Genomic DNA, 27,997 nt, shown 5'->3' with positions numbered 1-27,997 from the left:
GACCCGGCCAGGTCCAGCCCGCGGAGCCGCCGCGGCTCGGGGGCGGGGCTTCGACTCGGGGGCGGGGCTTTGCCTGGGGCGGGGCGGGGCCTGGCACGCTGGGCCGGTCGGATTCGCCCTCCCGCGACGCGCTCCGATTGGCCGGCGCCCGCGGGGCATTGTGGGCCGCCCGAACCCCCGCCGCCGCCGCCGTCGCCGCCGTCGCCGCCGCCCGGGCCTCGCCATGTCAGGCTCCCCGGTGAAGCGCCAGAGGATGGAGTCCGCGCTGGACCAGCTGAAGCAGTTCACCACCGTGGTGGCCGACACCGGCGACTTCCACGGTGAGGCCCGCGGGGAGCCGCTCCACGGCGCATGCGCCCTCGGCCGGCCCGGGCGCCCCAGTTCCGGGACGCGGAGCGGGCGGCGTGCCCGGGGCGGCGCGCGGGGTCCGGGGGCTGCGGGCCCGACCGGCCGGCCTCCCGACCCGGGGCTGCGGCGCCGTCCGAGCGCCCCGCGCCCAGGGCCCCGCGCCGGCCGCGCTGCTGGCAGCCGGTGCGCCAGGGCAGAGGGCGCGGGCGCGGCCTGCGAGCTCGGGCGAGGTCGGCTGCGGCTCGGAGCCGGCGTGCGCGGGGCGTGCTTGCGGTGTCCCGGGTGGGAGCCTGTTGCGCTGGCGTCGAGTGCGGAGCGCGGACCGGAGCCGGCCCTGGCCCGACACGAGCGAGGGAGGCAGGCCGCCGCCTGCTCTTGAAGCCGCCCGCCCCGCGGGACGGCCACCGCGGGCCGGGGACCACGGCGACTAGGTGCCTGGCCCGGCTGGACGTCGCCCATGGGCAGAAACCAGCTGCGCAGTCCAAAGGGTTGCTGCGCTGTTAGGGTTTAGATTTTCCTGAGCTCGGATCGTTTCCTTGGCGAGATCTTGGGAAATACAGAGAAGTATAGAGGAGGATTATTATACCGTTAAGCCTTCGTTCTTCTGTTCTCTGCAGTTCGGGGTAGATGCGCCTTGTTGCTGTGAACAGATAGGATTTTCAGGAAAGTCACCAAGTGCTCCATGGACGTGAGTGCCGTTAGCACTAATAGGGAAGTAACTTCCGCTATTTTCTGCTTTCTCATGGTGACTTGAGAAACAGGCTTTAATTCCTCTTTGGTAACTGAGTAAGAGCATTGTTTATCTGTCAGAGCCTGGGACAGTGAATGGGCACATTTGGCCACTTAACTATAAAAGGGATTCAGTGACCCGCGTGGGGTGCTAGCAGCCGCTCCAACCCCATCTTTGGAAGATCGTGGGTTAGAGCTGTGAGTCCCTTTCGCACACAACCCCTTGTAGTCCAGACCTCTCTGCTCACAGGAAAGAAAGCGCCAGGAAAGTGGCTACACGCTTTTCTGCTCCACAGTTCTTTCCTTCTGAGCACCGAGCATAATTTGCAATGTGTCCTTGGTGGACAGAGCCCTGGCCTGCCTTGCTCCCACGACTCCCACTGTCGGAGCAGAGCTGGTGTCAAGTCCGTGACACCTGGCAATGCAGGGCCAAGAATGCTGGGGTTTCCTAGAGGAAGGAGCTGGGAGAGCGCTGGGGGGGGGGGTGTTTGTTTTTAGGCCAGGCGTGGTGGCTCACACCTGTAATCCTAGCACTCTGGGAGGCTGAGGTGGGAGGATCGCTCAAGGTCAGGAGTTCAAGACCACCCTGAGCAAGAGCGAGACCCCATCTCTACTAAAAATAGAAAAATTAGCAGGGTGTGGTGGCGCATGCCTGTAGTCCCAGCAACTTGGGAGGCTGAGGCAGGAGGATCGCCTGAGCCCAGAAGTTTGAGGGTGCTGTGAGCTAACATGAGCTAGGCCAACACTATGGCACTCTAGCCTAAGTGACAGAGCGAGACTCCGTCTCATAAAAAGAAAAGAAAATGAAAATGTCATGGATCTAGCACTTGAAGGTTCATTTAAAAAAAAGAAAGAAAATGTCATGGAAGCTGTGGGTGCCTTCCCAGAACAATGCCACCCCCCGGTTTCCCCGTTTTGCATTCAGTTTAAGTTTCTTGGGATGCTGAAGCCCATCTGTTGACCCCGGTGGATCTTGGTTTTGGGGATTTTTTGTTTTTTGAGACAGAGCCTCTGTTGCCCAGGCTAGAGTGCTGTGGCATCAGCCTAGCTCACAGCAACCTCTATCTCCTGGGCTCAAGCGATCCTCCTGCCTCAGCCTCCCGAGTACCTGAGCCTATAGGCATGGGCCACCATGCCCGGCTAATTTTTTTTTCCTATATATATTTAGTTAGCCAATTAATTTCTTTCTATTTTTGGTAGAGATGGGGTCTAGCTCTTGCTCAGGCTGGTTTCGAAGTTGTGACCTTGGGCGATCCTCCTGCCTCAGCCTCCCAGAGTGCTAGGATCTGGATCTTGGTTTTGATTTTAACCGCAGTAAAAGCAGGTTGCTAAGAGCTGACTTCATCAAGGGGTAAAGGGGTAGTTTTAAACAATGAAATATACCAATTTTGGTGCATCGCCGTGTATACTGGCACTCCTGTGCCACATGCTTTCTTTTGTCATTTTGAAATGAGTATGGACTCACAGAGGTTGCAGAATTAGCCAACAGTCCCGTGAACCCTTCACCCAGTGTCCCCAGTGGCAACATCCAGTGTGACCGGGGCATGGTGTGACACTGGGTGCCACACTCTCAGACTGCAGACCTGGCTCGGGGCTCCCCAGTTTTCAGTCTGCATTGGGGGGTGTCTGTAGCATGGTTTCATGCGTGTAGATTCCTGTCAGGACAGAGCTGTCCTATTGTCACTGAGATCTCCCTGTGCCCCTGAGAGCCACCCTGTTCCCTCGCAACCTCTAGTCTGTTCTCCACCTCAAGATTTGTCATCAAAGAATACTTTGAAAATACTTATTGCCAAACAACCTTCCTGAAGCAGAGGCCACTCTGGCTGGCAGTGGCCATCCACAGCTGGTCGCCCCACATCCCGCGTGGCTCTCCCCCAGTGGAGCCCCACTGGCTTCTCTGAATTCCTAGCTTAGTTACCGGAGAAAGAACTGATGAGTTGAAAGAGACGGCAGTTTAGATAAGAAGGACAGTAGTGCTTACTGAAGATAACCGGGTGGTGTCTGCTCTTGTGTCAAATCCAGAGACGTGAAGAGCAGTTGCTAACTTTCACGTTTGATTTGGGAAGAAGAATTGCAATCCAGGGCACACGCAGACCAGGCGGGCTGCATCGTGTCTGAAGAACAAGAGAAGGGAGGTTTAATGAAGAGAAATGTTATTTCCCGCCCGACGAGAAAGTTCACTGGCGGCAGTGAGGTTCTGTGAGGCCCGCGGGTTAAACGAGCGGTGTCAGTAACCACCGGGCACAACTGACTCCAGGCCACGCAGCAGGCAGCTTGGGCAGAGGCTCGTGCAGGGCAGCGTAACACTTTGGAGCAGTGTCTGTGCCCCGAGTGCTTCCCCTCTGGCTTCTTGACTCTGTGCTAGTTGGTGTGACGAGCATGGCCTAGTTCTTGTGATCAACGGTCACATTTTCTCCTTTTGATTAAGACCCTTCTCTGCAAGCAAAGCTGATCGACTGCTTTGAAGTTAGGCTTGATTGTCCCTCGGTGCCAGGATGGACCTGTCCCAGTTGTCCGTGTCCCACGTCGGGAAGGTATGGGGTCTATGTCAGGGACCCAGGCCACATTCAAGTAACAAAGAGGCCAGAAGGGAAAATGTTCTCAGGGCAGGTCTGTGGGAATGGGCATCAGCTGCACCCAACCAGTTCCATAGGCGTCAGCAGTCATGTATCTTACGGTGCTGAGCTAGCGCCGTCCTGTTGGGAGAGCTGGCTTTACAGAAATTGGACAGGCAGTAAGAACAAAGCTTAAAAGTCATGATACAAGCCGTGCACAGTGGCTCACGCCTATAATCCTGGCACTCTGGGAGGCTGAGGCAGGAGGATCGCTCAAGGTCAGGAGTTCGAAACCAGCCTGAGCAAGACTGAGACCTCGTCTCTGCTAAAAATAGAAAGGAATTAATTGGCCAAGTAAAAATATATAGAAAAAATTGGCTGGACATGATGGCACATGCCTGTAGTCCCAGCTACTCAGGAGGCTAAAGCAGGAGGATCGCTTGAGCCCAGGAGTTTGAGGTTGCTGTGAGTTAGGGTGACTCCACGACACTCACTGTAGCCTGGGCAACAGAGTGAGACTCTGTCTCCAAAAAAAATAAAAAAATCATGATACAAAAAAAAATCCACAACACTATAATAAATCCAGTTTAAATAATAGTTCTAAACTATGAACCTAATTTTGAGGGTAACTGTGATATTAAGGTATAGCTATAGATAGGTTTATCGTCTGTGGTTCCTGGCCCATAACTTCCATAGCTCTTCTTTTTTTTTTTTTGAGACAGAGTCTCGCTTTGTTGTCCAGGCTAGAGTGAGTGCCGTGGCGTCAGCCTAGTTCACAGCAACCTCAAACTCCTGGGCTCAAGCAATCCTGCTGCCTCAGCCTCCCAAGTAGCTGGGACTACAGGCATGCGCCACCATGCCCGGCTAATTTTTATATATATGTATTAGTTGGCCAATTAATTTAATTCTATTTATAGTAGAGACGGCGTCTCGCTCTTGCTCAGGCTGGTTTTGAACTCCTGACCTCGAGCAATCCGCCCGCCTCGGCCTCCCAGAGAGCTAGGGTTACAGGCATGAGCCACCGCGCCCGGCCATAGCTCTTCTAATTACGCTGCGAGCCTTAGGCCTCAGTAGCAGCCTCAGAAGATAGAATCTCTCTCTCACCTTCTCTTGCCCTCCTTTCAGCTGCTGCTTTTTCTCCCCAAGGCAGGAATCTTCCCTGCCTTTCTGTCTTATAGCTGACCATAGAGAAATTCTCTGCCCTGCCTTGTCTGATTGCAGGTAACAAGACCCCCACTTCAGTAGGGTCCTGCCCCATAGCTGGGGGAAGGAGTGCTGCACAGGGAGGCCACCGAGGGTCTGCACAGACAGGCTTGCTGGGCATCCCCACTCAGTCTGTTAGCATCGGCTCACCCTGTTTGTCCAGTCGCATTTCGGTATGGTTGTCCATGCTTCAGTCCTCTGTCCCCAAGAGGACAGGGTTTGGGGAGCTTTTGGATAGCTGAGCATGTGGGGGTTCCTGGAGGGGGGTGGCATGGCAGCGCAAGGAAGCTCTGCGCCCCTTTCCCTACACCTGGCCCCATCCATCTCTTCATTCATATCTTTTGCAATAAACTGGTAAACTTAAGTGTTTCCCTGAGGCCTGTGAGTCACTCTAGCAAACTAACCAGACCCAAAGATTAATTCAAGCTGGGAAACCCAACTTGAAGCTGGTTGGTCAGGCGTTCCAGAGGCCCATACTTAAAAAACCGTGGGCGGTGGGGGCTGGGGAGTGGTCTTGTGGGAGCGAGCCTCGGCCTGTGGCTCTGATGCTGTCTTCAGGCAGACAGTGCCAGAGTGAACTGGCGGATGTGCACAGCTGGCGTCTGCCGCAGAGCTGATTGCTTAAGGGCGTGGGGAGAAACCCTCACGCGTGTGGTCACAGAAGTTCTCGGCGTTGGTGACTGTTGTGGCGTAAGAGCAGAGGAAGAGTAGTTCATGTTTTTCTTCCAAGTGACCACCTAAACAGATCAAAACATTCAGACCTACCTGGTGAGACTTGTCACCATTGTACTTTATGACTGGGTTGAATTAAAGCAAAGAACGTAGGCCGGGTATGGTAGCTGACATTGGTAATCCCAGCGCTTTGTGAGGCCAAGGCAGGAGCATCAGCTGAGGCCAGGAGTTCAAGACCAGCCTGGGCAACGCAGTAAGACCCCTGTCTTTACAAAAATAAAAAAAAAATCAGCCGGATGTAGTAGTGTGCATCCTGTAGTCGTGGCTGCTCGGGAGGCTGAGGCAGGAGGATCCCTTGAGCACAGGAGTTAGAGGCTACAGTGAGAAATGATTGTGCCACTGCACTCCAGCCTGAGTGACAGAGCAAGAACCTGTCTCAAATAAGTAAAGCAGAGAATGCCAGCTTCACAAAAGGGACCACCAGTATCATTTGAACAAAAAGTTGTGTTAGGGACATTATCAAAGTTGCCCACTCTACAGACTAAAATGATCTCTTAGATCAGGTTTCGTCAAGTTATCTGTAGAAGCTACCGATCGTGAAATCTTAATCGCACCGTCATCCTATCAAAGAGGCAGCTGGGCACAGTGGTGCCCACCTGTGGTCCCAGCTACTCAGGAGGCTGCAGCCGGAGATCGCTTGCGCACAGGAGCTTGACGTCAGCCCGGGCAACATAGTGAGACCTTGCATCCCAGAAAGAAGGAAAGAAAAGGGTAGCATTATTAGGGGGCTGAGAGTCTCGCTGTGATGTGGAGTCGTGTTCGACCTTTTAGGAAAAGCTGCTCACAGCATGGAAAACAGCTCTTCCTGGTTTGCAGTTGAGTGTCTCTGGCTATGGCATCAGGTAATTCGGTGACACTTCTGTGTGGCTCGCACATCAGGCACAAGATCTGCCCCTTAAAAATCATCTAGTTTTAGCTTATAGGGCTTTAGGGACAGAGCAGTTCCAATTTTGTAATTTTATTGAAGAAAGTTTGATTAGAGGAAACTAGAAGAATTTAGGACCTAGTCTAGTCTATAGTTAGATAACAGGAACTTAAAAGCAATGTGTAGTTACAATCCAGTAACAGGCGTATTATAGCTTTTCTTTGGAAACATGATTTTTTTTTCCTCTACATTGATTATATGTAAGAACCTCAGACTTAAAAACTTTTTTTTTTTTTTTTTTTTTTGAGACAGAGCCTCACATTGTTGCCCAGGCTAGAGTGAGTGCCGTGGCGTCAGCCTAGCTCACAGCAGCCTCAAACTGCTGGGCTCAAGTGATCCTCCTGCCTCAGCCTCCCAAGTAGCTGGGACTACAGGCATGTGCCACCATGTCTGGCTAATTTTTTCTCTATATATTAGTTGGCCAATTAATTTCTTTCTATTTATAGTAGAGACGGGGTCTTGCTCTTGCTGGTTTTGAACTCCTGACCTCCCAGCAATCCGCCCGCCTCGGCCTCCCAGAGTGCTAGGATTACAGGCGTGAGCCACCACGCCCGGCCAAACCTTTTGTTTTTTGGGACAGGGTCTTGCTCTGTTGCCCTGGCTAGAGTGCCGTGGTGTCATCATAATTCACTTCAGCCTCAAACTCCTGGGCTCAAGTGATCCTCCTGCCTCAGCCTCCTAAGTAGATGGGACTATAAGAGTGCACCACAGGCCAGGGGCAGTGGGTCAGGTCTGTAATCCTAGCACTCTGGGAGGCCGAGGTGGGTGGATTGCTCAAGGTCAGGAGTTCAAAACCAGCCTGAGCAAGAGCAAGACCCCGTCTCTACTATAAATAGAAAGAAATTAATTGGCCAACTAATATATATAGAAAAAAATTAGCTGGGCATGGTGGTGCATGCCTATAGTCCCAGCTACTCAGGAGGCTGAGGCAGGAGGATCGCTTGAGCCCAGGAGTTTGAAGTTGCTGTGAGCTAGGCTGACGCCATGGCACTCACTCTAGCCTGGGCAACAGAGTGAGACTCTGTCTCAAAAAAAAAAAAAAAAGTGCACCAACTTGCCCAGCTAATTTTTCTATTTTTTTGTAGAGACAGGATCTCACTTTTGCTCAGGTTGGTCTCTGACACCTGGCCTTAAGCAATCCTCCCACCTGGGCCTAATCTTATGTAAGGTTCCTGGGACTGCCAGGAAGTGACAGTTTTTATTAACTCACTGTAAGGGTGGAAACCTTTGAAGTCAAGCCTTTCCTGCATATTTTCAAATATGACATTTCAGTCAAAGCCTTGGTAATGAAACCATTGTGACAGAGCACATTTTTATTGGACTTACGCCAGTAACCAGAGTGTCATTAAGACTACTCACAATTAGTTTTCGAATTCTGAAGGAATCATGAAAGGAGAAATGCTTTTATCTCTGTTTATTACAAAGGTATACTTACCAAATTGCTGTGAATTATAGGTGTCTTAAGAGAGAAAATTTTTTTAAATCCAGAGGACAAAACATTTGAGTAAAGGACCAACAGCGTTTTAAAGAAAAGTCATAAAAACATCTTCATCAGTTATTCAATCTCATGTAACCAACTTCTGGTTTGCTTGATCTGTATTTATAGTTTCATGAATCTACCAGTTTCTTTATTAGAGTTCTGAAAATTTTTATTTAGTCCACAGATCTTAAATGTATCAGAAACCTGTATTTAAGAGTACTTTTTGGAGTCTTTTCCGTGAATCTGGTTATAAATGTTTTTTTTTTTTTTTTTTTTCTTTTTTTTTTTTTCTTTTTAAGGAACCAAGTTTTCTCCTAATATAAATGTTTTTAGAGAAGAATTCAAAACAGTAACAGTTGAGTACAAAAATTTAGAATACCCATGGTTAAAAATCTAATTATAATTTACAGTTGACAAAGAAATTTTGTTATTTGTATTACATATAGTATTTTAAGATAACCAGAATTATGACTGATAACATATTAGCTTTCTGTGAATTTATACAATTTTTTAAACATTTATATCAATAACATGCCCATAATTGCAGCTGAGGAAAATATATCACTTACCATTTGAGTATTTCTTATGCAATTTGCCAATTAAGTCTAACCATTTTTTTTTTTTTTTTTTTTTTTTTGAGACAGAGTCTCACTTTCTTGCCCAGGCTAGAGTGAGTGCCGTGGCATCAGCCTAGCTCACAGCAACCTCAAACTCCTGGACTCAAGCAATCCTTCTGCCTCAGCCTCCCGAGTAGCTGGGACTACAGGCATGCGCCACCACGCCCGGCTAATTTTTATATATATATATATTAGTTGGCCAATTAATTTCTTTCTATTTATAGTAGAGACGGGGTCTTGCTCTTGCTCAGGCTGGTTTCGAACTCCTGACCTCGAGCAATCCGCCCGCCTCGGCCTCCCAGAGTGCTAGGATTACAGGCGTGAGCCACCACGCCCGGCCAAGTCTAACCATTTAATAGCTCTGAGAAGAGAGATAGATCATTTGAGGCTTTCCAGGGCTCTAAGTGGAAAATCCCAAAGTTAATTCTAAGTTAAAGAGACCTAAATTAAAAGTTGATTTTCGGGCAGGGCGCAGTGGCTCACGCCTGTAATCCTAGCACTCTGGGAGGCCGAGGCGGGCGGATTGCTCGAGGTCAGGAGTTCAAAACCAGCCTGAGCAAGAGTGAGACCCCGTCTCTACTACAAATAGAAAGAAATTAATTGGCCAACTAATATATATAGAAAAAATTATCCGGGCATGGTGGTGCATGCCTGTAGTCCCAGTTCCTCGGGAGGCTGAGGCAGAAAGATTGCTTTAGCCCAGGAATTGGAGATTGCTGTGAGCTAGGCTGACACCACGGCACTCACTCTAGCCTGGGCAACAAAGAGAGACTCTGTCTCAAAAAAAAAAAAAAAAAAAGTTGATTTTCGGGGAAGTTTTTCAAAGATATCAAAAGGCTCAAAACACTTGATCAAAACAGAATCACAGGCCGGGCGCGGTGGCTCACGCCTGTAATCCTAGCACTCTGGGAGGCCGAGGCGGGCGGATTGCTCGAGGTCAGGAGTTCAAAACCAGCCTGAGCAAGAGTGAGACCCCATCTCTACTATAAATAGAAAGAAATTAATTGGCCAACTAATATATATATAAAAATTAGCCGGGCATGGTGGCGCATGCCTGTAGTCCCAGCTACTCGGGAGGCTGAGGCAGAAGGATTACTTGAGCCCAGGAGTTTGAGGTCGCTGTGAGCTAGGCTGACGCCACGGCACTCACTCTAGCCTGGGCAACAAGCGAGACTCTGTCTCAAAAAAAAAAACAAAAAAAAAAACAGAATCACAGTACACTGTAAAATCAGAGTCATTCATTTAACCAGAGTTGGCCTGGCGCAGTGGTTCCCACCTGCAACCCTAGCACCCTGGGAGGCTGAGGCGGGAGGATTGCTGGACTCCAGGAATTGGAGGTTGCAGTGAACTACAGTGACGGCATGCACTCTACCAAGGGTGACACAGGGAGACCCTGTCTCAACAAAAACAAACAAACAAGGCAACTACACACCCCTCCCCATGACACCCCACCCCACTACAAAAAAATTAATTTTTTTTTTAAATTAAAAATAACCAGAGTGATTATCAACGGACTTCAGAAGCCATACAGATACTGGGCACGGAGGCCCATGCCTGTAATCCCAGCACTCTGGGAGGGCGAGGTGGATGACTGTTGAGGTCAGGAGTTAGAGACCAGCCTGAGCAAGAGTGAGACCGAGACCCTGTCTCTATAAATTATTTTTTTAAAAACAATACGGAAAGTTACACGGATGTAAAAACTTTAACCCTTTTAAAGCTTAGTTTTCCTAAATAATTAGAAGCCTAATTAAAGCAACACAGGAAAGGAATGTAAACAAGAGAACTAACTGGTGTCTTGAGCAAGGGAGTAGGTGACTCAGTGACAGCAGGGAAGCGTCCTGATTACGTGGAGCAATTCTGCACGTCAGGAAAAGCCAAGAGCACAGAACCAAGTCACGCTGAAGAAAAACATGACTTTTCTAGGCCTCCAAAGTGAATATTTCAGAAAGTTGCCAGAGCCGATGAGAACGCCAAGGTGGCTACATCCCAGGCGGCTACCTCCCCCCTTCTCAAGGGGCGAAAACCGAAGGCAGGACGCGTGACCTGCACGTGGCCGGGAACAGCAACAGCTGAACTTCTGAGATGTGAAGGAGACGCTTCGAAAGCAAAACTCTGCCTCAAGAAATGAAATTACCATTTTAAAGCTGAAACTGGGGAAAGTAAATAGATCTCAGGAAGAAGATGGCTATTAAACAGATTGTAAAATTAGAAAAACCTCTTGCAGTTTTATTAAGAACATGTCACTACTTTAAGAAAACCTTGTGTGTAGAGAGGGCCTTTAAACCACAGTTTCCTTCCAGCCCGCCAACCTGACCACACACGAAGCTGGCTTCAGGGCTCACCGTTCATAGACCTTCCTGCTCACGCCTTCTGTGTCTCTCCTAAATCCCCAGTCTTAGTCTGATAACTTCTAAATTTTGGAACAACCAAAAATTTTTTATGACAAAAAAATCACTGTATGAGATTTTTTACTGTGGGCCGGGCGCGGTGGCTCACGCCTGTAATCCTAGCACTCTGGGAGGCTGAGGCGGGCGGATTGCTCGAGGTCAGGAGTTCAAAACCAGCCTGAGCAAGAGCGAGACCCCATCTCTACTATAAATAGAAAGAAATTAATTGGCCAACTAATATATATAGAAAAAATTAGCCGGACGTGGTGGTGCATGCCTGTAGTCCCAGTTACTCGGGAGGCTGAGGCAGGAGGATTGCTTGAGCCCAGGAGTTTGAGGTTGCTGCGAGCGAGGTTGACGCCATGGCACTCACTCTAGCCTGGGCAACAGAGTGAGACTCTGTCTCAAAAAAAAAAAAAGATTTTTTACTGTAAAATTGATTTATCTTACATTTATATATTGATTAACAGACCTCAATATTTAGTCTTTTTATAAAGCCTAAGTGGCCCAGAATGAACTTTGGGTCGGTGAGCGATGGCCACGGGCACAGTTAGTGCTAGAGTTGCGGAGGGTTGTTTCAGCAACTGTTAGGTAAGACTGGTTTCAGGTTACAGCAGGAGTTTCAGCAACTGGGCTTGTGGAGAATTACATTTTTGGAGCAACCTTATGTTTCCTGAGTGCTTTCCCCCTGGCTTCTCAACTCTGTTTTAGTTGGGCGTGACAAGAGTGACCCGATTCAACTTTCACATTTGTGCCGCTGACCGGGGCCCAGCGTGCCTCCTTGGGTGGTGTGGCAGCGGGGCGAGTGCCTTCGTGGGGCCGGTGTCCTCCGCCGTCTCGCCCTCACCCTCGCAGGGCTGTGCTGGGCCTGCAGGTGCTTCGTCTTGACCGTGGCTTCTTTCTTGTTCTCGTTTCTCCCCCAAGTATGACTTCATTAAGGTGGTGGCGTTATCACTGTGCAAAGAGCTGCCTCTTGGCCAGCCCCAGCGGTGGGCAAGGGGGTGTGAGAAGTGTGCACGCCTGCTTTGGGGCACGCCTGTGGGGTTCACAGGGGACCTGTCGTGGACTTTGGGGTGGAAGCAAACACCCCGCTTACTTTCCTGTTTTAACATCACTTCCCTAGCCATCGACGAGTACAAGCCCCAGGATGCCACCACCAACCCGTCCCTGATCCTGGCCGCGGCGCGGATGCCCACCTACCAGGAGCTGGTCGGGGAGGCCATTGCCTATGGCAGGAAGCTGGGCGGGTGAGTCCTTGGGTTTGGGGGACCCATCGTGGCCCCCAACACGAGTCTAGTTGGCCTTGTTCCCCTCCCTAACTGAATTTTAGTTCCCAAATATTATGAACTCAAGGAAAGAAATCCATCTTTTTTGCCTGTTTTGTTTAAGTTTTTGTTTGTTGTCTGTTTGCAGAGAGTGAACTGCAGTGTGCAGTTCAGCCGGTCTCCCCGTTGTGCCCACCCCCGTAAGCTCCCCAGCCAAGACGCAGAACATCCGCAGACCCCAAAGTCTCTCCTCTTTTGTAGTCGGCCCCCGCAGCGCTGGTCTGTCTACGGGCTGTCATTTTATTAATTTTTAACAGCCTCAATGGAGTGAAATTCACCGTCTATGTGGGTAGGCCAGTGAGTCTGGTCAGTTTTTGCCGTGATGTAGCTGTCACCACGGTCCAGTTTTGCAACATGTTACCTCCTAGAATGTTCCCTGGTACTTGGGTGCAGTAGGTCCCCACTCCCTCACCCAGGCAACCACAGACTGCTCTTCATGCCCGCAGATTTGCATTTTCTTTTTGTTTTGTTTTGCTTTTGGAGACAGGGTCTCACTCTATTGCCTAGGCTGGAGTGCAGAGGAGTCGTCATAGCTCACTGCAGCCTCACACTCCCAGGCTCCAGCGACGCTCCGCCTTGGCCTCCCACAGTGCTGGGATTACAGGCTCACACCACTACGCCCAGTGAGATTTGCATTTTCTATATGTAAATTTTTTTCAGAGTAATGACACCCAGCTTGAGAGTGGTGCTGAGCAGGTAGTTGGGCCTCACTCAGGCAGGAAGGTCCCTTCCTGATGCCTGCTCTGGCTATGTCCACGTGGCCTGCAGGCTACCGTCCTCAGCTACATGGGACAGCTGCTCTGGACACTTGGACGCCGAATCTGGCCCCTGCCTGCCCCATCTTAGCCCCCTTTCCTTTTTTTCCTCTCTTGGTGGTGGTGCACCCCACATGGCACTTGATAGGCCATGGTGCTCCTGGTGTTGTGACAGCCTGTGGTGCCTTTGCTGGGCCGGGTGACCCAGCCAGCCACGAGTTCTGACCCCTCACCCTCGGGCTGAAGCTCCATCGGTGGGCAGGGGCTGGCGAGGCCCCTCAGAGAGGGATTCATTCTGGGACAACACGCACACTTCCCCCGCGGTCTGACCAGGCCACTTCAGAGAGATCAGAAAGATAATTTTTTGCAAGTGCCAAGAGATGGATTCAGCTTAGGCGTGCGATGAAAACAGTTGTGGAGGTGGGTGGTGGTGATGGTGGAGAGACATTAGGAATACACTTAACACCACCACACTAAAAAATGGGTGAGATGGCAAATCTTATCTTGCATTTCATAATTAAAAAATGTTTATAAAGAAAAGAGATGGGAAGAGATTTGGCAAAGTAATAACTGAATTTGTTTTGCAGAATCTTGTGTACTTGAACATCACAAACTAATTTTTTTCCTTTGAATTTCAGCTCACAAGACGACCAGATTAAAAACGCTATTGATAAACTTTTTGTGCTGTTTGGAGCAGAAATACTGAAGAAGATTCCAGGCCGGGTATCCACAGAAGTAGACGCCAGGTGAGGCTGTTTCCTGCCGAGCGTCAAAGTGCTCAGGGGTTTGCTCCTCCCGAGCTCCCCCAGTCAGTGCCAACACCGGGAGCTCTTACCACTTGATCTCTAGTCTGATTTTGAATAAAATCCCAGCCTACGGCTCGCACTAGAGACCTTTGAGACTTTCGAGATGTCTGTAAGGAATGGAAAGAAAACAAAATAATTTATTTTTTTGAGACAGAGTCTCACTCTGTTGCCTGGGCTGGAGTGCCGTGGTGTCAGCCTAGCTCACAGCAACCTCAAACTCCTGGGCTCAAGCGATCCTCCTGCCTCAGTCTCCCGAGTAGCTGGGACTACAGGCATGCGCCACCACACCCGGCTGATTTTTTCTATATATGTTTTTAGTTGTCCAGCTAATTTATTTCTATTTTTAGTAGAGACAGGGGTCTCACTCTTGCTCAGGCTGGTTTCGAACTCCTGACCTTGAGCGATCCGCCTGCCTCGGCCTCCCAGAGTGCCAGGATGATAGGCGTGAGCCACCGCGCCCAGCTGAAAACAAAATAATTTGGAAAAAAAAAAGAAAACAAGGAACGTTGAGGTTGGGTTTAGAGCTGGCTCTCAGAGCCGCGCTGCGCAAGCTCAAGGGGCAGGCGAGTGGGGAGGGGCGGCTCGGGCGGACAGACAGCCGCTGCCAGCTGGCGCTGCCTGGCGGGCGTCCACATGATCTGAGCGGATGGGGTCCCCTTGCTCTCTCAGGCTCTCCTTCGATAAGGACGCCATGGTGGCCCGAGCCAAGCGCCTCATAGAGCTCTACAAGGAAGCTGGGGTCAGCAAGGACAGAATTCTTATCAAGCTGTCATCAACCTGGGAAGGGATTCAGGCTGGAAAGTAAGTGTCCCGGGGGCGGCACATGGCGTCAGGCGCATTTCACCTCTCAGCCTTGGGGGGCCGGAGCGGGGGCACAGCCCCCAGGGGCTGCAGCTGCGCCAGCTCCCGTGCCCGTTGGTGTTTGCGCACGAGGGCTTTCCCGGGAAATGCCGTTTCGCCCCATCCAGCAGAACAGCAAAGCCTCCCGTGAACACGTGCAGATTTCGTCTTCTGTTCCTCCGTCCTGAGCCACGCAAGCTTAAATTTACATAGTGTTTAAATAGTAAACTGCTATACAGAGTGCATGCTCAGAACTGAAGAGACAGAAAACAGCGAAAAAAAGTAAAGCTGCTCTGTGCCGTTCCTGCCAGCAGTAGCAACGCTGCTGTGCTTGGAGAGCTCGAGGCGTGGTGTTTCCACGCGTGTCCACGTGTTTCATGTTCCGCCAGCACACCCCAGCCACAGCCACCGGTCTGCTTTCTCTCTGGCTCTGCCGGTTTCAGACATTGCTCACAAACATGGCTTTTGTCTCTGGCTTCTCTCACTCCACGTGTCAAGCTGCGTGCATGCTGTGGCGGGTGTCAGTGCTGTGTCCCTCTCCGTGGGTGGGTGCTGTCCCTCATACGGACAGACCACGCTGACATTCATCTGTGGATGGGCACTTGGCCGGTGTCCACCTTCAGAGTTGCAGTGAGCAGCCCTGCTGTGAGCACGGGTGTGCACGTTTCGCTGTGGACGCAGGAGTGGAGTCGCTGGGTCACGTGGTAACTGTTTGACCGCTTGAGGAACCTTGGACTGGTTCCCAGCGTGGCTGCGCTATCTGCCATTCCCCAGCTTGATGTGTGCTGTAGCTGCCCTGGACATCCCCACCCAGGGTGGCCATGTGGCAGTGGCACCTCTGAAGCTGGTGGTTGGGCAGGGAACTTGTGGCTGGAGGGCCCTGAGCAGAGGCTTGGCTGTCTGAGCCCACGTTGTGGCCACATGGCAGAGTGTGGGCACCAGAGATCTCTTGCCTTTGTCCCTGTTTCATAATGGTGTGAAGAAGGCTCCAGTCACCCACTGTCCAGATAAAGCCCTGTTGGGCGTTCCGGCTGTGTCCCTGACAGCGACTGCCTTTTCAGTCGAGGGACCCCATGAACATTTTTCCTTGTGAAAACTCGGGTGCCCACGGCTGGCCGGTCACCCTGGGTGGGCCCCCGGCCTGCACTGACTGGCCTGTCCCCACAGGGAGCTGGAGGAGCAGCACGGCATCCACTGCAACATGACACTGCTCTTCTCCTTCGCTCAGGCTGTGGCCTGCGCCGAGGCGGGCGTGACGCTCATCTCCCCGTTCGTGGGGCGGATCCTCGACTGGCACGTGGCGAACACAGACAAGAAATCCTACGAGCCCCTGGAGGACCCTGGTGAGAGGCCCTTTGAGGCAGTGGGGGAGAAGACAGCCTCAGGCAGGAAGAGCCACAGATGGGAGCTGCCACGACGACGGGTGGGGGCAGTGCAGGGTCGGGTCAGGGTGGCATGGGGTCCGGGTGGTGTGCGAGCTGTGGTTTGTCCCCGCCCCGGGATGCGGGGTTGGGCGGGGTGGTGGCTGAAGGCCATGCACCGGGAGGGCAGGTGGCTCTGCCTGAGCCCTCCTGGACACAGCTTCGTCTCCTCCCAGGAGTAAAGAGCGTCACCAAAATCTACAACTACTACAAGAAGTTCGGCTACAAGACCATCGTCATGGGCGCCTCCTTCCGCAACACGGGCGAGATCAAGGCGCTGGCCGGCTGTGACTTCCTCACCATCTCGCCCAAGCTCCTGGGGGAGCTGCTCAAAGACAACACCAAGCTGGCGCCTGTGCTCTCAGCCAAGGCGGGTGAGGCCCCAGTGCCAGCTGTGGCGAGGCTGGCGCGGCCCTGCCGCTGTCCTGTGGGTGTGCCGAGGACCGACCCTCCCGCAGGGGGAGCACAGCGGGGAGACAGGAGGGTGGAGTGAGGCTCAGCGCAAGGCTTGGTTTTCCTCACACATTTTACCAGGTCCTTGGCTAAGGCGCTGCGGGCCCAAGACTCACCTCTAGCACAACCCTTAGCAGGTGGCCGAGGGCTGGCCCTGGCGGGAGACGCCAGGCAGCGAGGGCTCAGGGACAGCGGCCCGAGGTGGGCGGGGATGCAGGGTGGGCATGCAAGGTTGTGGCTCGTGTCCCCGCAGCCCAGGCCAGCAACCTGGAGAAGATCCACCTGGATGAGAAGACCTTCCGCTGGCTGCACAACGAGGACCAGATGGCCGTGGAGAAGCTCTCGGACGGCATCCGCAAGTTCGCTGCCGACGCGGTGAAGCTAGAGCAGATGCTGAGGGTGAGTGTCCCTTGAGGGTGCCATGGGCTTGTGAGACTCCAGGCCTGGGCGTGTGAGTCGGGCAGACTCGAAACTTTCTCTGGGGACCCTGGTCTTGGTCACGTGCCACCCAGCAAGAGGCCTGCCGAGGCCGTCCTTGGCTGAGGGTGGCTGGCATTTAGGGATGTTCCAGCGACTCTTGGTGGGTCCTGGCTCCTGTGTGGTGACGTTTGTGGTCCACACATAGCGCAGTCCCGGTGGGCCTCCCTCCTTCCACTTGGGGCCTCGTTGGGCTGCAAGTGCAGACGGCAGGGCCGGTGAGGGCCGAGTGCGACTCACGCCAGGCTCATCTCCAGGAACGGATGTTCAACGCAGAGAACGGGAAGTAGAGCACACCCGACCCGGAGCCCAGATCTGCGCCATCTGCGAATCGGGGTCTGATTGCACCTGGCTTGGCGATGAATCTCATTTTTTACAATTTGGAGCAGGGATGGATCATAGATTTCTGATTTTATGTAAGATTCTGGCTAATGCATTAAAGCAGTCACTTTTCCTGTGCTGTTTCATTTTGCCGTCCCCCTCGTCCCCTCCGCACCAACTGCCCCGCTGTTGGCTGCGACCTGGGCGACACAGGGAGACTGGGCTGGGTCAGGGCCACAGAGCACTGCCCGCTGTGCTGCCGGGCTGCAAGTCTGGGGGCCTCCCTGGGCAGGGACCTGACTGAGTGCTTCCTCTGTGTGCCCAGGCCTATGGGGTGCAGAGGGTGGGCCTCTGATGACAGGGGCTCCCAGAACCCCGCCCAGGCACATCGCTGCCAGACCTTTGGAGCCCATCAGACTTCCGAGGTGGGCGGATGTGGATGCACCAGGGGCTGCACGGTGCGTGCCAGCGGCCAACTTGGAGACCACAGCGCAGAAATAAATTTCTCTTTCCTCTTCAAAACACTTGTCCTCATTCTTCTGACGTGGCCTCAGGGACAAGTGCTGAACTTTCAGTAACACTATTGATCTTTGTTTTTTTGAGACAGAGTCTTACTCTGTTGCCCAGGCCAGAGTGCCATGGCGTCAGCCTAGCTCACATCAAACTCCTGGGTTCAAGCGATCCTCCTGCCTTGGTCTCCCAAGTAGCTGGGACTACAGGCATGTGCCACCATGCCCAGCTTATTTTTTCCACATATTTTTAGCTGGCCAATTAATTACTTTTAGTAGAGACTGGGTCTTGCTCAGGCTGGTTTTAAACTCCTGACCTTGAGTGATCCACCTGCTTCAGCCTCCCAGAGTGCTATGATTGCAGGTGTGAACCACCACACCCGGCCTCTTCTGTTTATTTTCATCTTCATAGAGACAAGGTCTGGCCATGTGACGCAGGCTGGTCTTGAACTCCAGGCCTCAAATGATCCTCCTACCTCAACCTCCCAAAGTGCTGGGATTGTAGGTGTGAGCCACCGTGCCTGGCCCACCACTTTCTAAATTTAGAACATTTCCATCACCCCAAAAAGAAACCTCATATACGTCACCCACAGGTGGCCACCAATCTACTTCGTGACCCTGACCTGCATCTTCTGGCTGTGGCACACACATGGGATCAGACACGAGGCCTTTTGTGACAGGCTATCACTCGGCACTGTTTTCAAGGTCCCCCCACGATACAGAGCAATCAGAAGCTCACTCTTTGCTGGGTGTGGTGGTGTCTGTGGTCTCAGCTACTGGGGAGGCTGAGGCGGGAGGATGGTGGGAACCTGGGAGTTAAACTATGGTGAGTATGGCCCTGCCTGTGAACAGCCACTGCACTCCAGCCTGGGCAACAGAGACCTCACTTAAAAAAATTAAAATCTTCTCAAAAAGTTAATTAATTTTTAGACGTGGTCTCACTGTCACCCAGGCTGAAGTGCAGTGCAGAATCACAGCTTACTGCATCCCTGAGCTCCTGCAGGCCTCCCACAAGCGCCAGAGCCACAGGCACGAGCCACCTGGCATGGCCGTTCGTCCCTTTTTCATACTGCGCAGACATCAGCATTAAGGAACACTTACACCGACACCCACCGTATGAAACAATTCACCCACTCGCTGTGAATCCTGTACAAACATTCACCTACCGTCTTTATGGGGCTTTTATTTCTCTCAGGTAGATGAGGGGGGTCTGTTAACACACACTGGGCATGTGGGGAAACCCTCCCCCACCCAGCTGCCACTATTAGGGTTTTACCCCTTTTCTATTCTCTTCTCCAGCCTGGTGGGCCACTCCAGGCCCTGCCTGGCCACCTGGAGAGGACAAAGTGCAGTGGGGAGGCCCCTGGAGCAGGCCCAGCCCTCGCACGTGGCTGCAGAAGGGACCTGCAGGGCGGCAGAGCCCAGCTCACCTCTCCACACATGCGCTCCTTGGCCTGGAGGGTGACCTCCATCAGTGGCACTCTGCACCTGTCACCTCTATAATACATCCGGCTATAGTCTGCATGTGTCTCCCCAAAACTTACATGTTGGAATCCCCACCCCTAAGGTGCTGGTATTGGGAGGCCATTAGGTCATGGGGTTGAGCCCTCAGCAATGGGATTAGTGGAGGTAACTTGATCTTGGGCTTCCCACCTCGAGAACTAGGAGAAATAGATTTCTGTTGTTTTGTGAGCCACCTAATTTATGGTATTTTGTTATAACAGCCTAAATGGACTAAGACATTAAGGCATGATCTTAAATTTGGTCTAAATAAGAAGTCTGTGTCCAGAGACATCGACCACACGGGGTGGGGGTGGAGCAGACGTGGGATGGACCAAGCCCCATGGCCAAGTGCGCAAGAGCATCTTTCTGAGCACGCCCGGGAGACGCTGGAGGGCGGGGGGCCACGGCCTCCGAGCACAGGGACGTGCCTGGCTTCCTTCTTCCACTTTGTGCTGAATTTTCCTTATCAGCAGCTTTATGATCGCCAGGGACCTCCTTCCTTCCAGGTCACTGCAGGACAGCCATGCCGTCAGACAAGCTGAGCCGGGGAGGTGGGCGGGAGGTGAAGGGACCAACTCAGGGTCGGAGGACGAGGGGGCCTGAGCCACTCGCAGAGGCCCTACTCTGGGACCAAGGGGCAGCCCCGGGGGCTGAGTGAGCAGGCCCAGGAGGGAAGCGGGTTCCCAGTGAAGGCCTGTCCAGGGTCTGGGAGGCGGGGCTGGCGGCCGTCCACTCCGGCCAGGGCTGTGGGGAGCGGCAACCTGCTCGCGGAGAACCTCATGGCGGTATGTTCACAGCCAAACTAGCTTCCCCACAGTGCTTGCATGGGACAGGCAACACCACTGCATCCACCCTGAGGTGCCCGGGTACCATCCCAGAGCTCAGATGGGGTTCCCGTTACATTCTGAAACCACACACCAGGCAGGAGTTCAAGTTAGGGCGGTTTCTTCTGCAGAAAAGTGCTGCCAGCACCAGCCTATCTGGAGACAGGAGGCCGCACCTACCAGAAGCTTCCCTGTCCACCTCTGGCCAAGATGAGTTCTGAGCCGGGTCCCCCAAGGCCCTGGCAGCTAAATGGTGGTGGGCACCAGAGCAAGCCCCCACCCAGGACTCCTGCCGCCAGCACAGCGCCTGCAGGGCCTGGGTCTCGTCTCTGCCTCCTACCTGAGGAAACATGCAGGGGGCTGGGGGCTCAGTCCCTCCACCTGAGAGCTGACACCCCTACAGCTCATTCCAGGAGTCCTGACGATCCCGTTGGGACCAGACCGCCCTGTCATGGAGGGCCGAGGGTCTCTCGCTGGGAGGGAAGAGGCAGGGTCCCTGGAGGCCCATGGCGGCGGACACTTGGGCTATCTGCAGGTGGTGGCGGCCACCCAGCAGCCTCATTTCCTGTAGGATGGACACGTGGTCAGGGCTCGGTCACCAGCACGCAGCTCGTCACCGCCCATGTGGCCGTGGCCCCGTAAAGAAGCTGGTCGAGCAGGAACCCGCCTGCCCCTGGTCCCCTCACCGGCTGCCGCAGAGGAAGATCAGATTCTGCACGGCAGGGACGGTGGAGCTGGCGTTCTGGCCGGTGACGAGGTGGCGGTCCAGCACGACGTGTGTGGCATCAGGCTCGCTAGCTGAGCAGGACCAAGGACACTGGCCTCAGGAGAGCCGCCACGATGCACCCCCTCCTACTCTGCTGGCTCCAGGCGGGCGCCAGTGGGTCAGCCTGCCCAGGTCACCCGCCACCCGCCACAGGGCACACAGGAGGCACGGTGAGGAGGTGGCCCAGCGAGGAGGTGGCCCGGCTGGGTGTCTGCAGGCTGCAGCAGGAAGCCCCCACCCCCTCCCCTGTGAGTGCGGGGGGCGCCCTTGGGGGCTCACCACTGAAGCTGGCACCCGAGTCCTTCACGAAGTCCTCCACGATGAGCGGCAGGTGGGCGAAGCCGGGGGCCCTGACAAGCTCACACACCGGGGGCTGGGGGGAGGACATGGGGCACCCTGAGCCAGGACAGCCGCCCCCAGCACCACCCCTGCCCCTGAGGCTGACCCCAGGTGTCAGGAGGTCAAGTCCTCAGGGAGCTTCAGCTACCACATGGGGGCAGGGTGGGGGTGTCCCTGCTCATAGCAGATACAAGGCTGCAGGGGCTGGAGTCAAAGGCTGGCCGTCTCCCCCGTGGGGTGTCCTCAGGACAGGGACTGGCTCCCCCAGCATTGGAGCGCACAGCTGACCAGAACGACACGGGCTGGAGGCCTAGGCCTCAGGGGTGAGCCCCGCGGTGGGCAGAGGGCTGGGGCAGGGTAGACGCAGTGTCCGTAGGCGCCAGTCCGACCCCAGGCTCACAAGAGGGGGTCACGGCCACTTGGACCCGAGACCATGGGTGTCTCCCCTCAGAGGGCAGCTCTGAGCACCCACTGAGGAGCCCCTCAGCAGGGAAGGTGACATCCCAGCTGGGTGGGGCAAGGGGGGCCAGCGACTCAGGACCTCTGCACCAGCTAGTCCTGCTGCCCCAGGTGTCCTGAGCCCACGTCACTGCCGAGGGTCTCAGACTGACCACCAGATCTCTGCGTCTCCGGGACATGCCCCACAGGGCTCTGAGCACCCTGACTGGGCCCACATGCAGCTGCCGCCCACACCCCTCCCAGCGTCCACTGTCGTGTGCCCTGGGCTGTGGGAGCCCCAGGCCGCAGCTGGGGGAGGGGCTCTGGAGTCTCAACCCTCATCCCAGGCTGGAGGCAGGCAGAGTAGGTGACACAGAGACTCTCCCATGACGCCCCACACCCCATCCCAGAGGGCCCCCAGCCTGTCTCCTGCCATCGACAGCCAAGGTCCCAATCATCCCAAGCCAGGTGGGAGAACACGTGTTCTCAATTCAAGAAGAGAGAGCAGCCCCAGCCAAGCGGGGACAACAGGGACCTGGGGCCAGCAGGAATCTGCCGGGGGGGCCGACCCAGGACGGCGGCCTGCGCCTCAAGGCACTCACCCCTGTCAGGCTATAGCCGTGGAACACCCAGGACCTGTCCTCATTGGTGGCACAGCACAGGGCGGCGACGCCGTGACCGACGGCACAGATGGGCTCTGGAAGCAGCAGGCATGGCAGGGCTGAGGCCTGACACCAGCGCCGGGCAGCACCCTCCCCCTGGGAACCACCGCAAGCTGCTGCTTCAGGACCAGGCTCTGGCTGAGCGCCCAAGCTCCACTGCCGGGTGCTCCAGGCCAACTCCAAGTGCACAGCCATCCCGGGCTGCTACGGTGGCAGCGCCCTGGGAAAGGCCCCTGTGTGGGTGGCGGTGGTGCCCGTGCCCTGCAGTGGGACCACTCTGACGCCTCCCCAAAGGCTGCCTGGAACTAGTGCGTCCCCACGGCTGAGCGGCCAGGAACAATCGCCGCCTGTCCAGGCGCTGCTGGGGACGGAGGCCCCGCTCCCGCTGATGGGGGTGCTGCACAGAACCCCAGCCCGCCTGCACACCGGCCCCCAGGGAACACCCACCCCCGGCAGACAAGCTCCTCACAGCCAGCCTGGCCATGGCAGCTGCCAGGGCTCCTCAGAGCAGCCTTCCGCCCAGGCCCCGCTGGCCTGGAACCCCAAACCCCAGCCCGGATGCCACGCTTTCCCCCAGGAACCAGGCCAGCATCCCGCCTCACTCCTGGGGGGCCGGGAGGGCATGGCCACCACCCTCTTAGGAGCTGGCAGGCTCACAGGGGTGACGGGAAGGAGACAGTGCCTGTGTGGACAGCAGAGCAAACTCGGCCACCTGGGTCAGAACCACTGAGGCTCTCTGCACCGAGCATTTCCAGATCCAAACCTGACCACCCTACACCCTCAGTGGTCACTGCCACCCACCCCCAGCTGTTGGGTGGCCTGACCAGAGACCCACAAGCGCCCCCACCCCCCAGATATCTTCCTGCCTCTTCTGCTAGCAGACCAGTTCCTCCACCCGGCCCCCAAGCCCCCGGGGCCACCTACTGCTCTCAGAGTGGAAGTGCTGCAGGATGCGCGCCAGGGACCCGCTGTTGGCCAGGTCGACCAGGGCCCCAGGACAGCTGGGGATCAGGAGGGCGTGGTACCGGGCACCTGGGGGGAGGCCACACGTCAGTTGCAGAAAGAGGCTGCAAGGCCAGGGCAGACCCTCCACAGGGACCAGCTGGCCAGGTGACACCACTGGTTGCTTTTCCTGCATGGGCTATGGATCCGAAGGGCCACACCACATTCCCGTGGGCCATTCTGACTTCCCGTCTCCATGTACCCACAAGTTTCCCCCAGGGGAGCCCAGGAACCCAGGACAGGGGCTGGAGACCACCCCAGATGGTCACAGCACTCCATGGCTTCTGGGGCAGAGCGGGGAACTTGCTGAAACCCCGAAGCCATCTGGAACCTCAGGGGCGGGGGAGGAATACGGCCTACCCAGCAAGGAGGGGTCCTGGACTCACCGTCAATGGACTCTAGCTTCGCAGGGCTGGCGTAGGCCTTCAGGCGGAAGTCCTGCACCCAGCGGGCATTGCTCTCCGTCACACCCACGAAGTCCATGGCCTTGCCCTGCAGGAGCAAGCGTGGAGGGTGAGCAGGGCCACCCCACAGAGGCATCAGCGGGAGCCTGGCAACACTGATGCAGGGCTGTGACCCAGCAGCATCCCCTCGGGGCTCAAAGGCACCTGATGGCTTAGCCACCTTCGCCGGGCTTCCAAGGTGGGGGGCTTCTGTGGCCACTGAGCCTGTCCCAGCAGCAGCTGGCAGTGGCCAAGGAAGGCCCAATGAGTAGGACCTCCATGCATGGTGGCCGAGCACAGTCCCCCATCTGAGGGCTCTCACCCAGGCTCTCACCACAGCTCCCCACCCCTTGCTCCCTCTTGGCCCTCAGTCTCCTGCCTATGCAGTGGCAGCAACTGTCCCACCCACCTTGGAGGTGACTCAAATGTGCAGTGACAAATACGTACTGCATCCTCACTATGACCCAGCTCTATCTGATACCCCTGGGTCTCCTGGCACCACAGGGCCGAGAATCCCCCAGTGGAAACATCTGCACCTCCCCACAGGGGGCTGAGCCTCATCTCAGCACACACATGCGCACACCTGTACAGAAACGCCCCCATTCTGACAAGTGGCTCAGAGCCCAGGAAGAGCGGAGAGTTCCCACTCCTCCCACAGAGTGCCGGACCTCTCCAAGTATCCAAGGAGGGGGCAGCGGCTGGACTTACCCCAGGGGTGGCCACCTGCAGGTTGAAGGCGGCGCTGGCCATTGTGAAGCAATGGAGGAAGGACTGGGCTGACACACCTGCAGAAGGGTTCCAGGTAGGTACACACATGACAGGGCCAGCCTGCTCCAAGACCCTCCCCCAGATCCCCTCACTCCAGGGGCCCATCTCTCAAAACCCTGGGGCAGAGGGGCACAGCCAGGTCTGTGCTCTGCCAGCTCCAGCCCATTGGCCCCCGACAGACACTCAAGCCAACCAGGGGCCCGGCATGCCCCAGGGTGGGCTGTCCTCCCAGCCTGGCAGCTCTACCTTCCAGTCCCTAGTGACAACTAGGGACAGGACCCAGCCCATCTCAAGTGTCCATCACACACACACCCCTCACACCCCAACTCCTGGCCTCAACCCACCAAGGTTGGCCCCAAGGGAAGGCCTCTGCAGGGAAACAAACCAGAGGGTGAGATTCAATTACATTCTGCTCATGCACTCACTGAACCACCAGGGACTGAGGCCCCCAGTCCCCAAGCTGGACCAGGGAATGGCAGCAGTGAGCAGACTGTCCCATAGAGTGCAGGTGTGTCCTGACTCCTCCCCACTCCCTCCAGGAAGAACACTCAGGACTCCTTGCCTCAACTGAGCTCTGGGATTCTGCCCTCCCGATGTACTCAGCCCCCTTCTGCCCATCAAAGGACTCTTAATAAATAAATAAATAAGCCAACATCACACCCAGTTCTGAAGGCAATCGCATAGGCTCTGGGGGCTGCAGCCCACCGGGGAAAAGGCAAGCCCTGCCCACTCGCACTGTCAGAGAGCACAAACCACAGGTGTGTTTCTTTTCTTTTCTTTGAGACAGAGTCTCACCCCGTTGCCCCAGCTACACTGGCGTGGCGTCAGCCTAGCTCATGGCAACCTCAAACTCCTGGGCTCAAGCGATCCTCCTGGCTCAGCCTCCCAAGTAGCTGGGACTACAGGACCATGTCAGGATGCCCAGCTGATTTTTTCTTCCTTTCTTTTCTTTTTTTTTTTTTTTGGTAGAGATCAGGTCTTGCTCTTGACTCAGGCTGGTCACAAACTCCTGACCCCAAGCAATCCTCCTGCTCCGTCATCCCAGAATGCGAGGATTACAGGCCCCACAAGTATATTTCTTAAGTGGCATGGTCAACTTCTTTCTACATTTTTTCTAATCCTGGGATCCAATTCCCTAAACCGAATTTTCCATAAATTAACACAAACTCGTTGCAAAATGTTTGTATATCAAGGAAAAACAAAGTCTCCCCCAAATATCCCCCAGACTCTGCCCCATGGGCATTTTCTCCAACTCTTACTTGCTGGCACTTCCTGAAGTGCTGCCCACCAAGACTACTGGCCTTTTCAGATCCAATGTCCTGAACGTGCCTACCCTGGGGCACAGCCCACTTGCCGTGACCCCTCCTCACCCACCTGCTCCCACCTGCCTCCCCTGGAGATAAGCCCCAACCCCCTTTTCCAGAAATAAACCCCACTCATGGCTCCTCCCGCCCAGTCTGGGGCCCACCACTCGGGGCCACTGACGCTCCGCAGGCCGTGGCCTCAACTCCGTCGTCACCTGTCCCCTGCCCACACTGAGGAGCATAGACTCCCTAAGACTCCTGGGTCCCCACCTCCTGGGTCCCCACCTGCGGTATGTCCCCCTCCGACAGGGAGAACACAGGTGAGGCTCTGCAAAGGGCTCAGCTCTCATCCTCCCCCTCCCCCGCCGAGCGCCTGGGCCCCCCCGAGCCCCAGCGGCATCGGTGCCCGCGACAGGGACCCCCACCAGCCACCCCATCCCGCGTGAGCCCCAGGCCAGCTGACCCTGGTGCCCAGGGGCGCGCGGCCTGGCCGTCTCGTCACACCGACAGCCCCTTCCCGGACCCTCCGCCCGAGCCCGGAGCAGCGGTCAGCTCCTCGGAGCCGCCTCGCCGCTCCCTCCGCCCCCAGGGGCTGCCGCCGCCGGCCCGAGCGCGGTCTCCGCGACGGCAGCGCCCCAGAGGCAGGCCCCCGGCCGGCCCGCGCCCCCGGCCGCGCTTCTTCCCGGCACCGCCGTGACTCCCGCCCGCGGTCCCCAGGCCGACGACCCCGGAGCCCGCCCGGCAGCGTCCCCGCGGACCTCGCCCCCTCACCTTCGGCGGCGCCGCTGGCCACCAGCAGGCAGGCGGGCCGGCTCGGGAGCCGCTCGGACGCCATGGCGCGGGGACACCGCCCAGCCTGCGCGTGCGCGGGGCGTGCGTGCGTGCGCGGGGCGTGGGCGCGCACGTCCGGGAGGCCGCGGGTCACGTGCCGGGGCGGGGCATGCGCATGCGCATGTCTCTCCGGCGGCGTCAGCTTGTGCGCTGAGTTCCGAGCGGGTCTCCTGCGCGTGCGCCTCAGACCCCGAGCGGACCCGGCCGGCTGTGTCGCAGCCTGGGCACCTTCGCTAGGCAGGGGGCGCCTGCAGCCAGCGCCGGCCCGGGCGAGAGGGGGCGGAGAGCAGCCCCTGCCCCGGGACGCCGGCGTCCGGTCACGGAGGGCCACCTGTGCCAGCCCCCAGGCGCCGGGGACGCGACACCCGCGCTACCGGGCACAGCGCCCTGCCCTGGGCGCACGGCCGGGGGTGGGAGCCCGTCCGAGGGCGCAGGGGAAGCTAGCAGCGGCCGGCCGTTAGCTGAGAGGACAACGGGGAGGCGAGGGCGACAGGCCACGTGCGTGCAGGCTGGGGGCCCGAGTGGCCGTCCCTGCTCAGGTGCACCTGCGGGGGCTCTCAGGCATCCAGGGAGGCGCCGTGGGGTGGATGGGTTCCGCCTGGCCAGGGCAGTTGGGGGGTGACAGGTGTCCAGGGTCACTCGGGTTTGGGCTGAACTCCTGGGAAAATGAGGGTGCCACTTCTCGAGATGGGGGCACCCCAGGAATAATGAGTTTGGTGAGCAAAATCCAGGGCGCTGTTGGGCCAAGTTGCATTTGGAGCAGTTGTTCCTGGAGTGCAGTTGGTTGCAGGTGTCCGTGGGGTTGGTCAGCCTGCCCGGGTGAGCCTCCCCACCCCAGGGTCAAATTTTGAGATCCTGATGGTGGGGCTTGCACACCTCCCTGAGCGTGGAGTTCTGTGTGCTGTTACTATACCTGGTGCCCCGGTGGGGCAGAGGGAGGCCTGGGGACCAGGCACCAGGGGCTCTGCCCAGCAGGTGGTGATGCCCGCCTTTGGAAACCCTGAGATGGCAGGTGTGGGAGGATCCCAGGCCGTGTTGCCGTGCAGCAGTGAAGGGTTTTGTTGTTCCTTTCTCTAGAACTTGCACATGTTGGGATCTGTTCCGGGGGGGACTTCTGCCCTGCAGAGCTGGCCCACAGCCCTGGATCTCCAGTCACCCCTGCTGTCCTTCTTGGTGAACTCCCCCTTTTTGGAGCATGCCTGAGCGTTTCCCTGGGTGCGTTTGCACTTGCCAC

At 56.0% G+C, this 27,997-nt stretch overlaps 2 protein-coding genes across 6 annotated transcripts; one reads left to right on the top strand and one right to left on the bottom strand.

Annotated features, from left to right (window-relative positions):
• The first annotated feature begins 145 nt into the window (after positions 1–145).
• On the top strand, positions 146–17,506 carry TALDO1 (transaldolase 1). The gene is made up of 8 exons (XM_012769501.2): positions 146–320; positions 12,100–12,223; positions 13,695–13,802; positions 14,532–14,663; positions 15,870–16,045; positions 16,300–16,497; positions 16,830–16,975; positions 17,311–17,506. The coding sequence occupies exons 1-8, from the start codon at positions 224–226 to the stop codon at positions 17,341–17,343; spliced, it is 1,014 nt and encodes a 337-aa protein (XP_012624955.1). The 5' UTR covers positions 146–223; the 3' UTR covers positions 17,344–17,506.
• GATD1 (glutamine amidotransferase class 1 domain containing 1) lies at positions 13,801–26,813 on the bottom strand. Of its 5 annotated transcripts, none has more exons than XR_012918885.1 (9): positions 26,704–26,813; positions 24,569–24,645; positions 23,804–23,909; positions 23,340–23,447; positions 22,356–22,450; positions 21,256–21,349; positions 20,897–21,008; positions 20,551–20,775; positions 13,801–13,969 (listed from the first exon to the last, which is right to left on the bottom strand). XR_012918885.1 is itself a non-coding variant. In XM_012769502.3 (8 exons), the coding sequence occupies exons 1-8, from the start codon at positions 26,765–26,767 to the stop codon at positions 20,769–20,771; spliced, it is 663 nt and encodes a 220-aa protein (XP_012624956.1). In that variant the 5' UTR covers positions 26,768–26,813; the 3' UTR covers positions 19,052–20,768. The 5 variants fall into 5 exon arrangements, 2 of the variants coding, with proteins under 2 accessions (XP_012624956.1, XP_012624957.1); XR_001155329.2 differs by lacking the exon at positions 13,801–13,969 and adding an exon at positions 19,052–19,924; XR_001155330.2 differs by lacking the exon at positions 13,801–13,969 and adding an exon at positions 19,052–19,896.
• Positions 26,814–27,997: the final 1,184 nt, after the last annotated feature.

Source organism: Microcebus murinus, chromosome 4 (genome assembly GCF_040939455.1).
Source record: "Microcebus murinus isolate Inina chromosome 4, M.murinus_Inina_mat1.0, whole genome shotgun sequence".
NCBI lineage: Eukaryota > Metazoa > Chordata > Mammalia > Primates > Cheirogaleidae > Microcebus > Microcebus murinus.
This window is presented reverse-complemented; position numbering and strand designations above follow the sequence as displayed.

Excerpts from the sequence above, each read along its gene's own strand:
- GATD1 (XM_012769502.3), bottom strand. The coding sequence starts at position 26,767 with ATGGCGTCCGAGCGGCTCCCGAGCCGGCCCGCCTGCCTGCTGGTGGCC. Across the intron at positions 22,451-23,339 it reads GCACTTCCACTCTGAGAGCA|AGCCCATCTGTGCCGTCGGT; the intron begins GTAGGTGGCCCC and ends TGCTGCTTCCAG. Across the intron at positions 21,009-21,255 it reads CTCGGGTGCCAGCTTCAGTG|CTAGCGAGCCTGATGCCACA; the intron begins GTGAGCCCCCAA and ends GGTCCTGCTCAG.
- TALDO1 (XM_012769501.2), top strand. The coding sequence starts at position 224 with ATGTCAGGCTCCCCGGTGAAGCGCCAGAGGATGGAGTCCGCGCTGGAC. Across the intron at positions 321-12,099 it reads CGACACCGGCGACTTCCACG|CCATCGACGAGTACAAGCCC; the intron begins GTGAGGCCCGCG and ends TCACTTCCCTAG. Across the intron at positions 16,976-17,310 it reads AGCTAGAGCAGATGCTGAGG|GAACGGATGTTCAACGCAGA; the intron begins GTGAGTGTCCCT and ends GCTCATCTCCAG.